Source organism: Bubalus kerabau, chromosome 1 (assembly GCF_029407905.1).
Source record: "Bubalus kerabau isolate K-KA32 ecotype Philippines breed swamp buffalo chromosome 1, PCC_UOA_SB_1v2, whole genome shotgun sequence".
NCBI lineage: Eukaryota > Metazoa > Chordata > Mammalia > Artiodactyla > Bovidae > Bubalus > Bubalus kerabau.
Genome location: NC_073624.1, coordinates 112,432,514 through 112,445,570, shown reverse-complemented (window position 1 = coordinate 112,445,570; position 13,057 = coordinate 112,432,514). Strand labels below are relative to the sequence as shown.

Here is a 13,057-nt window from a genome sequence, read left to right as displayed (position 1 = left end):
ATTCTGTTCCCAGTGATTATTTTTTTAGCTAAAAAAAATTCTCAAGAGTAATTTATTCTAGTTACTCATTCATGAATTTGTTTCGTTTTATTCAAGCAGTAGTTATTGAGAGTCTGCTCTATGCCAGCAATTCTTGTAGCTGCTGGGATACAGTATTGAACAAAGTACTTACCTTTCTTTAGCTTAAACATTTTGCTGCACTGAGGCAAAGAATAAAAAATTAAAATGTACATATATAATGTGAACTTTTGTTTAGATGGATTTATAATGGACAAAAATAAAGGAAGGAAAAGGGAGCACAAAACAGATATGCGTGTTTGCTCATTAATATAGGGTGGTCAGGGAAGAACAGGTTGACAAGGCAAGATCTAGTAAGAGATGTGAAGGAAGTGAGGGAACTAGCCATGTGGGTGTCTGGGGAAAAACCCTTTCAACCTGAGAGAAGTATAAAGGTCCAGGGTGGGAATACGTCTGGTGTGTTTGAGGATGAGCACGGAGGCTAGTTAATTGGGGCAAAGTGAACAAAACTGAGAGACATAGGAGAAGAAACCAGAAAAAGTGGCTGGAAGTCACACAGGGCCTTGTAGCCTGTCGTGAGGACTTTGTCTTTTTCTCTGAGTAATGCCTGGTGTACTTCGGGGCAGAGGAGTGGCCTTGGTCCTTTCCCAGGCTTACACTGGCCCTTGCGCTGGCTTCGGGGGAGGGGAAGAACGAGGGCAGAAGTGGGCAGTGACACAGGCAGGACATGAAGGGAATGTCACTGGGTGGCAGCCCTGGAGCTTACGGGGAGTGAACAGATTCTGCCTGCATTTTGAAGTTAAGGCCATAGGGATGCTGAGAGATTTAACATCAATTATGAGAGAAAGAGGCTCCCTCAGTGGCTCAGCGGTTAAGAATCCACTTGCAGTACAGGAGGCATGGGTTCGATCCCTGGGTTGGGATGATCCCCTGGAGGAAGGCATGGAAATGCACTCCAGTATTCTTGCCTGGAGCATCCCATGGACAGAGGAGCCTGGTGGGCTACAGTATATAGGGTCGTGAAGATTTGGACATGACTGAAGTGACTGAGCACACACGTGTGCATGTGGCACACGAGAGAAAGAGGAGGTAAGGGCTCCAGGTCAGGTCTCGGCATTTCATTGATTTCAGAATCATATGAAATTGCCATTTTTGTGGTCAAATCTGCTCAAATATCAACAAACTCAAATGATTCAATTTAATGGAAGGACTGAGTTGCCAGCTACTGAGATAAGGAAGATATTAGGAGGAGAGGTTTAGAGGAAAAGTCAGGAATTTGGTTTCAAGGATTTTAAACTTGAGACTGAAAATTATTCTTTGGATTTGGTAATCTGGAGAACAGGAAGAGGCAAAATGGAGATTGATAGTGTAACAGCTTTTTTTTTTTTTTTTAAAGCAGTTTTGTTGTAAAGGAGGACAGAGACATGCAGCAGTAGTAGGAGGGAATATTTTTAAATGAAACATATTCCATTAGTTATTTATGAGCTTCTGCTCTACAACTAATACTGGTACTACAGAAGGTTCTGGCATATGAATAAGTGAGATGCAGTCCCTATTTCAAAGAGCTCAAAGTCTTTAGGAGGAAGACAGGAACACCAACAGATAACTGACCGCACAGGGAAAAGAGGACCAGAGGGATACATGCCACAAGCGCAGCACACTGAAGTGTTTATGTATAACATGACGCTCACTGTGCTAAGTGCTACAAATGGGTAATCTCATTGTTCCCGTTGTCAGAAGAGAAAACAAACCAAGGCACGGGGAAGTTAAGCAGCTTGCCTCAGACCACACAGCTTTCAGGCAGCTGAGCCAGAGTTTGAACACTGACATCCTGACGGGCAACATGTGCTACGGGAACAGAGGGAAGGAAATGATCACTTCAGTTCTGTCGCTCAGTCGTGTCCGACTCTTTGCAACCCCATGCGCTGCAGCACGCCAGGCCTCCCTGTCCATCACCAACTCCCGGAGTGTACTCAAACTCATGTCCATTGAGTTGGTGATGCCATCCAACCATCTCGTCCTCTGTCGTCCCCTTCTCCTCCCACCTTCCATCTTTCCCAGCATCAAGATCTTTTCAAATGAGTCAGCTCTTCACATCAGGTGGCCAAAGCATTGGAGTTTCAGCTTCAACATCAGTCCTTCCAATGAACACCCAGGACTGGTCTCCTTTAGGATGGACTGGTTGGATCTCCTTGCAGTCCAAGTGATGCTCAAGAGTCTTCTCCAACACCACAGTTCAAAAGCATCATTCTTCAGTGCTCAGCTTTCTTCACAGTCCAACTCGCACATCCATACATGACCACTGGAAAAACCATAGCCTTGATTAGACGGACCTTTGTTGGCAAAGTAGTATCTCTGCTTTTTAATATGCTGTCTAGGTTACTTTTGTTTATTTTCTTAAAAATGAAAACAACCAGTTCTTTCTGAAAAGAAGCCGTCACCACTCACTTGGACCCTTCACATTCACAAACCTATTTCCTGTCTCCTCTGGGAGCCATCAGGAGGCCAGGAGATAACAGGGCCTTCATAGGGAGGAGGGCATGCTGGGGAGTGCTGGGGAGGAAGGGAGAAAGAGAGGCGGACAAGAGCAGCCTGGAACTGGGAAGGAAATGGAGCTATACTTGAAATGGCATTAGGCTAGTTTGTTTCCTGTGGCATACACAGTCTCCAGGGTGGTTGAACCCAGATCTTCAGTGCTTCCACTGTTTGGTCTGTAGATCCCCCGGAGTTTATGTTTTGGTGTGATTAGAGCATGGAGCAGAGACTCAGGATGAAACTTCATCCCTGCCAAGCCAATTCTCATCTCTGTCTTCATGACTGTTTCCTTTCTACTGCTCCCCTTTTCCTGGCTGAGGCACCTCACTGTGGCTGCTCCTGGTCCTTGCTGTCCTGAGAGGAGGCTCAGGTACTGGGGTGGCATGTCAGCATTGCCCTGCACACCCCCTCCAAGTCCCCACCACCACGCTGGTTCTAGAGGATTTCAGTTTCTGGCACATAGCAAGTGTTGAAAATAAAAATATCTAGTGGAAATGAGAAGTTTCATAAAAGATGCCAACTAGCATACCATAGAGCCCATATGTAAGTAGAGTTATTCCTATTACATAATATACCTATTATAAGAACTGTTTTGCATCTGAGGCATGTTTATCAGTCAGAAGTTGACTAAATTACCAGTTGTATGACAGAGTAAAGGGAACCCTGCTGTGTGCAACCATGAAGACATTTTAAAGGAACAAGTTACTGGGTTTGGGAAGATATTTTAAAAAGAATAGCTGTGGTTTTGACTTGCATAAAGCAATTGCAAAATAATTGAGTTGCATAAAAAAGTGGTGTTTATTTAATTTGAGGATAGCCAACTGTCCCTAATATTTTCAGTAATTTAGTAGCTTTTTCTTATGTGCTTGACAAAGTTTAGAGTAGGATAAGAATATCATATACTGGTTAAAGTTTTATTATTTAAGTTCATTTTATGAAATAAATAATTGGTCTCATAAGCTAAGCTGTAAGTATTTCTTTAAAAAATTTGTAAAGGAAGTATTCAAGAGGCAACCACGCAGTCTCCTGTTAAAAGAGAAGTTAGCTTTTCTTGGGTTCGATTTCCTTCCATGAACAAGTGCCCTCTGGTGGCAACACGTGCCCAGAGTATCAAGTTAGTTCATATCCACACTGAATTGGAAAGAGGTTGTGAGTATTTGGGTCCAAACTTTTACTTTATAGTTAAGGCAATTGGAAATATTTTACAATTACTGAGAGATCTTCCTGGCTGTCCAGTGGTTAAAATTCCACTTTCAATGCAGAGTGCGCCAGTTCAATCTCTGGTCAAGTAACTAAGATTCCATATGCTGCATAGCCAAAAAAAATTTATTTAAATAAGTAAAATATTAAAAATAGTATTATAGCCTGCTGGTGTATTTGAGAGGCAGACAAGCAAGCCTTTTAAAAACCGTAAGTATGTTAATTCTCTCTAGTATGTGTGAGTCTAAGAACTGGCTGTACTTGAAGGGTATATTTCTTTTGAATCAAAATAAATTGGACTCTGAGACCCAACTGAACGAAAAGGAAGATGTAGTCTCAGTCATCATCTTGGCTTCATTTCCTTAGAGCAGTAGCATTTCAGGATGGCCTCATGTGTTTTGGGCTGATGATGCCCAAATCCATTCTTCTTGAAATTTGGGATTCTTGAAAGTGCAATGTGCCACATAAAAGACCAGATGTTTCGGAGCTTGAAATTCAATCTCCTTAGGCTCATATGCAACCACCCCTTCTCTGAGCACTGCTGCTATTTCAGACACAGGCCCTGAGGCTCTTGAGAGAACTGTAGCCTCTGCCATTCCCCTCCCAGTCCTCCAAGAGCAACCATGTCCCGACTCCATGTCTGCCACCCAGAGATTTCTAATTACTTTCCAATGACTTTAGGGCTTAATAATAGGCAGAGACAGCCACTGAACATTCTGATTTGGTTCTACCAACATCCTTATGAATATTCAAATAGCGTGTCTTATCTTCTTATATGTGAGGGAGTGTAGGAAAATAACGGTATGATGAACATAGAGTAAAATCACAATAAAGGATTCTTCTTCATTTCCAGTAATTTATAGAATGTGGCCTTGGTGTGTGCCAAATTTAAGTGTATGTTTTGAATGTTCTGTGTTCAAATTCTGCCTCAATCATGAATACTTCATTATTATCCACTAACTTTTGGTTTCATACAATGAGGTATGATGGAATAATAGCAAATGGAGCAATCCTTAGTGTTTGACAAGGCAAATAGAAGAATTTTAGGAAAACTGTATCTTAATTGCATATATTAAATGCCATATATTGTTATATTAAATTTTTTTCTTTAATTTTTTTCATGTGAAGGATTGAAGGATGCTTTCCCTACTGCCCTAAACATATGATCCTTGATGAAGTCACTCTCAAATGTGTTTATCCAGAAGACTGTAAGTATGAATCTTACTTAACTTATTCTGAAGTGTAAAATACATGAATATATTTATACAGTGGCAAGTAACTATAAAAACAGACATTTTAGACAAACAATAAACCTTCATAAGATTCTCCTTCATTGTCTTTTTCAAAGTGGGTTTTAGTTTTTTGGTTCTGAGTTACTTTTCAGTTCGGTTTGGTTCAGTCGCTCAGTCGTGTCCGACTCTTTGCGACCCCATGAATCACAGCACGCCAGGCCTCCCTGTCCATCACCAACTCCCAGAGTTCACTCAAACTCATGTCCATCGAGTTAGTGATGCCATCCAGCCATCTCATCCTCTGTCATCCCTTTCTCCTCCTGCCCCCAATCCCTCCTAGCATCAGAGTGTTTTCCAATGAGTCAACTCTTTGCATGAGGTAGCCAAAGTATTGGAGTTTCAGCTTTAGCATCAGTTCTTCCAATGAATACCCAGGACTGATCTCCTTTAGGATGGACTGGTTGGACTTCCTTGCAGTCCGAGGGACTCTCAAGAGTCTTCTCCAACATTAAAACTATGCAAATTTTTCTTCTAACTTTCCTCTTGCATCCTCTCTCCCAAAACATTTTCCTTATATGAACATTCTTATATGAACTGTCTGGGCCTCACTTTAAGCAAAACAGATTAAAGAAGAGTATCTTTGTTTCTTTGTAGGCATACCTCTGATTCCCACAGAACCAGCATTAATTTCACCAGGTAAGCCATCTCTACCCATGTTTATAAGTCTTGTAATTTTAGACATTAAACTTAGCATTATGTAATTTGGATCTTGGCACACTTAAACAGCTGCTGGTGTTAGTTATACCCAACCTACTGGGGAGCCCAGCAGTCACTTGTGTTTCACTAAGTAACTGTTTACTGTATCAACGAGCCACATTTTCAGAATGGTTTCTGCATCTGGTCTGCCTCTGTCCCATTTCAGTTAGGATAGATAATGAGAATGCCCCTCGCATTTTTGCCTAGAATTTGTTGTTGTTCAGCCTCTCAGTTGTGTCCAACTCTTTGTGACCCCATGGACTGCAACCCACCAGGTTTCCCTGTCCTTCACCATCTCCTGAAGCTTGCTCAAACTCATGTTCATTGAGTTGGTGATGCCATCCAACCATCTCATCCTCTGTCGCCCTCTTCTCCTGCCTTCAGTCTTGCCCAGCATCAGGGTCTTTTCCAGTGATTGAGTTCTTCGCATCAGGTGGCCAAAATGTTGGAGCTTCAGCTTCAGCATCAGTCCTTCCAATGAATATTCAGGGTTGATTTCCTTTAGGATGGACTGGTTTGATGTCCAAGGGACTCTCAAGGGTCTTCTCCAATACCACATTGCAAAAGCATCAATTTTTCGGCATTCAGCCTTCTATATGGTCCAACTCTCACATCCATCCATGACTCCTGGAAAAACCATAGCTTTGACTAAATGGACTTGGTCAGCAAAGTGATAACTCTGCTTTTGAGTATGCTGTCTAGGTTTGTCATAGCTTTTCTTCCAAGGAGCAAGTGTCTTTTAATTTTATGGCTGCACTCACCATCTGCAGTGACTTTGGAGCCCAGGAAAATAAAATCTGCCAACTTCCCACGTTTCTCCATCTATTTGCCATGAAGTGAGGGGACCAGATGCCATGATCTTCGTTTTCTGAGTGTTAAATTTTAGGCCAGCTTTTTCACACTCCTCTTTCACCTTCATCAAGAGGCTCTTTAGTTCCCCCTCACTTTCCTCCATTAAAGTAGTATCACCTGCATATCTAAGGTTGTTGATTTTTCTCCTGGAAATCTTGATTCCAGCTTATGATTCATCCACCCCGGTGTTTCTCATGATGTACTCTGCATATAAGTTAAATAAGCAGGGTGACAGTGTACAGGCTTGATGTGCTCCTTTCCCAGTTGTGAACCAGTTGGTTGTTCCATACATGCTAAGCTGCTTCAGTTGTGTTTGACTCTTTGTGACCCTATGGACTATAGCCCACTAGGCTTCTGTCCATGGGACTACCCAGGGAAGAATACTGGAGTGAGTTGCCATTTTCTCCTCCAGGGGATCTTCCTGACCCAGGGATTAAACCCTCATCTCTTAGGTCTCCTGCACTGGTGGGCAGGTTCTTTACCACTAGCGCCACCTGGGAAGCCCATCATTTCCAACTATTGCTTCTTGACCTGCATACAGGCTTCTCAGGAGGCAGGTAGGGTGGTCTCTTATTCCCACGTCTCTAAGAATTTTCCAGTTTGTTGTGATCCACACAGTCAAAAGCTTTAGTGTAGTCAGTGAAGCAGAAGTAGATATTGGCATAAATCCTCTTGGATGAGGCTGCTATTAGCCCTACCATAGAGACTGTGGACTCCAGGACTGGGCTGCGTTAGGCCAAGCAACTAAGGGGCCTCCCCCATCAGCAGAAAATTGGATTAAAGATTTACTGAGCATGGCCCTAACCACCAGAGGAAGACCCAGCTTTCTCCACAGCCAGTTCCTCCCATCAGGAAGCTTGCATAAGCCTCTCTTATTTTTATCCATCAGAGGGCAGACAGAAGAAGCAAGAACTATAATCCCATTTTAGTCTGTAAAAATGTCATATTCTGTAGAAGTTACATCTAATAAACCATGAACCCAGCTTTTAGGACCAAGCAATAGAAGTTTTTATTTTACTTTATGATATGTTGTTAGAATATATTAAATAAGTTATTTATAAAATTTATTTAATTCTCTGATGTCATTGTGGTAGACTGAATAATGGCTGCCCAAAGATGTCCATGTCGTCATCTCCAGAATTTGTGAAAATAGGACCTTGCATGCTAAAGATGTGATGAAGTTAAGAATTTTGAGATGGGGAGTTTTCCTGAATTATCTGTGTGAGCCCAGTGTAATCACAAAGATCCTTATAAAAGAGAAGGAGGATGGTCAGAGTCAGAGGAGATAATGCATGTGAGAAGTCAAAATTAGCAGGGAAGGACAAAGGGAAAGGGGGAAGAAGGGAGAGAGAGAGACTGAGATTTGAAAATATTATTCTGTGGTTTCGAAGATGGAGGAAGGGGCCATGATGCATCAATATATTCATGCAATCCATAGTTGGAAAAGGAAGGAAACAAATTCTTCCATAGAGACTCTAGAAGGAATACAGCCATTGCTGATACCTTGATTTTAGGACTTCTGACTTCCAGAACCACAAAATAATAATTTGGTGATGTTTTAAACCACTAAACTTGTAATAATTTGTTTATAGCAGCCACAGGAAATTAATATGGTCATTTCAGATAGTATCAACAATGGATACTTCAATTACAGCTAGACAAAATTTCAGCCCTTCATTTTGGCACAAGGAGTTCATCAAAGCTATATATTGTCACCCTGCTTATTTAACTTATATGCAGAGTACATCATGTGAAATACTGGACTGGATAAAGCGCAAGCTGGAATCAAGATTGCTGTGAGATTATCAATAACCTCAGATATTTGGATGACACCACCCTTATGGCAGAAAGCAAAGAGGAATTAAAGAACCTCTTGATGAAGGTGAAAGACGAGAGTGAAAAAGATGTCTTAAAACTCAACATTGAAAAAACAAGGATCATGGCATTTGGTCCCATCACTTCATGGCAATATATGGAGAAACAATGGAAACAGAGACAGACTATTTTCTTGGGCTCCAAAATCACTGCAGATGGTGACTGTGTATGTGTGTGCTCAGTCGTGTCCAACTCTTTGCAACCCCATGGAATGTAGCCCATAAGCCTCCTCTGTCCATGGAATTTTCCAGGCGATAATTCTGGAATGGGTTGCCATTTCCTTCTCCAGGATGGTGAATGCAGCCATGAAGTTAAAAGATAGCTTTGGAAGTTGGTGATGGACAGGGAAGCCTGGCATTCGGCAGTCCATGGGGTAGCAAAGAGTCTGACACGACTGAGTGACTGAACTGAACTGCTCCTTTGAAGAAAAGCTATGACCAACCTAGACAGCATATTAAAAAGCAGAGACATTGCTTTGCCAAGAAAGATTCATATAGTCAAAGCAATTATTTCTCCAGTAGTCATGTATGGATGTGAGAGTTGGGCCATTAAGAAGGCTGAGTGTGGCAGAATTGATGTTTTCAAACTGTGGTGTTGGAGAAGACTCTTGAGTGACTAAAAAACAACAGTCCTTCAGACTTTGAATATTTTGGAGACATCTTTATTACTAACGAAAACTTTAGAAGGCATCTTACAAGTATGTCTCCGTTCAGTTCAGTCGCTCAGTCGTGTCCAACTCTTTGCAACCCCATGAACTACTGCATGCCAGGCTTCCCTTACCACCACCAACTCCCGAAGCTTGCTCAAACTCATGTCCATTGAGTTGGTGATGCCATCCAACCATCTCATCCTCTGTCGTCCCCTTCTCCTCCCGCCTTCAATCTTTCCCAGCATCAGGGTCTTTTCCAATGAGTCAGTTCTTTGCATCAGGTGGCCAAAGTTTTGGAGTTTCAGCTTCAGCATCAGTCCTTCCAATGAATGTTCAAGACTGATTTCCTTTAGGATTGACTGGTGGGATCTCCTTGCAGTCCAGGGGACTCTCAAAAGCCTTTTCCAACGCCATAGTTCAAAAGCATCAATTCTTTGGCGCTCAGCTTTCTTTATAGTCCAACTCTCACATCCATACCTGACTACTGGAAAAACCATAGCTTTGACTAGATGGACCTTTGTTGGCAAAGTAATGTCTCTGCTTTTGAATATGCTGTCTAGGTTGCTCATAGCTTTTCTTCCAAGGAACAAGCATCTTTTAATTTCATGGCTGCAGTTACCATCTGCAGTGATTTTGAAGCCCCCCTCAAATAAAGTCTCTCGTTGTTTCCATTGTTTCTCCATCTATTTGCCATGAAGTGTTCGGACCAGATGCCAAGATCTTCATTTTCTGAATGTTTACCCGTCATATTTTCCCTTTCAATGGACACCTTCTTTACCACATCCTCAACTGGGGTCTTGATTAGTCCATAGCATCATCTTTTCTGCTTGCAAGGAAAACATTCTAGAGATTCACTGGGAAATGAATCAACCTCGCTATGTATTTTAAGAATTCAACAAAATTTGTAACTCCTGAGCAGTCTTTAGTGATACTGTTGATATTTCTACCAGTTCAAACAAATGTGTTGACACCATCAAGGCAGTGAAGGTATTTTATAGAATGGTGTCTCAAAGCCAGTACTCTGGAATCAGAATTCCCAATTTCAAATTCTGCCTTTGACACTTACCAGCTTACTTCTCTACAGCTTAGTCTCCTTATCTGTAAAATGACAATAATATTATTATCTATACTTCACAGGGTTCTTCTTAGAATTAAGTGAGATAATCTGTATACAATTTCTGATCATGGTGTCTGTCACAAATGAATTTTATACATGATCAATACCACTTCACCAATGTTGGGGACCTCTTTATTTCCTTCAGGTCCAGAAATGATTACTCCATCAGACTTCACTGCAATTGACATGCTAACAACGACAGGTTTGGAATGTGAGGTATGACTGAGTGATATCTTCAGCTATCTCTCATTTCCTGATTGTGTCTATTAATGTTTCTGTATCACTATCCAAACACTATTAAAATTCTTTTGGTATGCTCTCAAGTCTTTCTTTGTTAAATTAAATATGCCTTCAGTTCAGTTCAGTTCAGTCGCTCAGTCATGTTTGACTCTTTGCGACCCCATGAATCACAGCATGCCAGGCCTCCCTGTCCATCACCAACTCCTGGAGTTCACTCAAACTCATGTCCATCGAGTCAGTGATGCCATCCAGTGCCGGGGTCCAGCCCTGGCTGATCCAGGGTATTCGAAGCGGGGACGGTGTCGGCGAGGATCAGGATACAATAGCTTCAATTAGATATTAATTAGAGATGTAAAGGGTAATAGAATGAGGATAGCTCAGTAGGAAAATTCATTAGAGAAAAGAGGCTGAATAGCTTGGTTTACGCGGAAGACCAATAAAACTTCAAGACAAGAAGCTTGCACCACTTACGTAGGCCGCAGGCGTCCTTCCGTTCTCCCGAAGGAGAGGAGACACTGAGGCCTCCCAGGTCGGATCTTAGAAGCCCAGGCATAATTAGTAAGCATGGCGGGTTCCGCGCTCCAGATGGAGACTCAGCCAGAGTGAGAGAGAGAGCGACATGGGGAGACCAGTATTTCGAGAAACTGATCCCGATTCTTTATTTTCCATGGTCTACTTTTATACACTGAGATGTTATGCAAAAGTCACGCGGGGTCAGCAGTCCTGACTTTTATCAAAGTCAGGTGCTTCATACAGATGTATACAGAGGTCTTAGGGGTGTTACATCATCTTCTGGCTAGGGGGGCCTGCTGACAATTTATGACCCTCTCCTTGTGACAGAGGTCAGTCAACACTTATTTCTCCAGGGGTGATTATTCTTAAAACAGACGCCACCCAAATAAAGTTACATTCCTATAGGGTGAGGGTGTAGTGGGTTTTAGTTAAGGAAAGAATTTACTTAGCCTAAGGTCTAACGTGATTAATATCAAAGGTTAATACTTATTTCTTCTATATATTCATTAATGTGTGTAAGGGCAGGGGATATGGAGACTTAGCAACAAACATTGGCTCAACAAATGAAAAACTCTTCACCAATACAATTTCTAATCAGCCCACTATACTTATACTAATGGTTTTCTAACTTTTCTAAGGAACCTGCTTTTAGAAGGTTTAAAGCGTCTCTTGCCTCTCACGGTTGGGAGGCTGTGAGCAATCACATGTGGCCGGACAAGCCTGTCAGGCAGGCTAGAGAACCTTCAGAGGAGTTTGTAGGTTAAAACACTCTTGTCACGCCCAGGAGTTTTTATTAACTGGAGCTCTAGGTTAACTCCTTCTCCGAAAGAGGTGGTGGGGGACAGCCCCCCGTAAAGTCAGAGGTGTAGGTGAGAGCACAAAGTAGTAAAGTAGGCAGGCTCTGGTTATGGGGGTAGATGCTCGAGGATTTCCAGGGGGACTCCTGAGGCTCGATCCTGCCTTTGCATATGTCGAGCCTCCTTCCTCATGACCTTTGCCATGGGCGGAGTGCCTCACGCCGGCCCCCAACAATCCAGCCATCTCATCCTCTGCCATCCAGCCATCTCATCCTCTGCCATCCCCTTCTCCTCATGCCCACAATCCATCCCAGCATCAGGGTCTTTTCCAGTAAGTCAACTCTTCACATGAGGTGGCCAAAGTATTGGAGATTCAGTTTCAGCATCAGTCCCTCCAATGAACACTCAGGACTGATCTCCTTTAGGATGCCTTCAGTTCAGTTCAGTTGCTCAGTCGTGTCCGACTCTTTGCAACCCCATGAATCGCAGCACGCCAGGCCTCCCTGTCCATCACCAACACCTGGAGTTCACTCAGACTCATGTCCATCGAGTCAGTGATGCCATTCAGCCATCTCATCCTCTGTCGTCCCCTTCTCCTCCTCCCCCCAATCCCTCCCAGCATCAGAGTCTTTTCCAATGAGTCAACTCTTCGCATGAGGTGCCCAAAGGACTGGAGTTTCAGCTTTAGTATCATTCCTTCCAAAGAAATCCCAGGGCTGATCTCCTTCAGAATGGACTGGTTGGATCTCCTTACACTCCAAAGGACTCTCAAGAGTCTTCTCCAACACCACAGTTCAAAAGCATCAATTCTTCGGCGCCCAGCCTTCTTAACAGTCCAACTCTCACATCCATACATGACCACAGGAAAAACCATAGCCTTGACTAGACGGACCTTTGTTGGCAAAGTAATGTCTCTGCTTTTGAATATGCTATCTAGGTTGGTCATAACCTTCCTTCCAAGGAGTAAGCATCTTTTAATTTCATGGCTGAAGTCACCATCTGCAGTGATTTTGGAGCCCCAAAAAATAAAGTCTGACACTGTTTCCACTGTTTCTCCATCTATTTCCCATGAAGTGATGGGACCAGATGCCATGATCTTCGTTTTCTGAATGTTGAGCTTTAAGCCAACTTTTTCACTCTTCTCTTTCATTTTTATCAAGAGGCTTTTTAGTTCCTCTTCACTTTCTGCCATAAGGGTGGTGTCATCTGCATATCTGAAGTTATTGATATTTCTCCCGGAAATCTTGATTCCAGCCTGTGCTTCCTCCAGCCC

The 13,057-nt window shown here is 42.6% G+C and overlaps 1 protein-coding gene across 1 annotated transcript in view; it reads left to right on the top strand.

Annotated features, from left to right (window-relative positions):
• Nucleotides 1–13,057, top strand: part of OTOGL (otogelin like) — a 171,221-nt gene that overhangs the window by 109,025 nt on the left and 49,139 nt on the right. Inside the window, exons 33-35 of the mRNA XM_055587024.1 lie at nucleotides 4,882–4,961; nucleotides 5,640–5,681; nucleotides 10,380–10,450. Of these exons, the coding sequence (XP_055442999.1) occupies nucleotides 4,882–4,961; nucleotides 5,640–5,681; nucleotides 10,380–10,450 (193 nt within the window). The remainder of the gene's footprint in view (nucleotides 1–4,881; nucleotides 4,962–5,639; nucleotides 5,682–10,379; nucleotides 10,451–13,057) is intronic.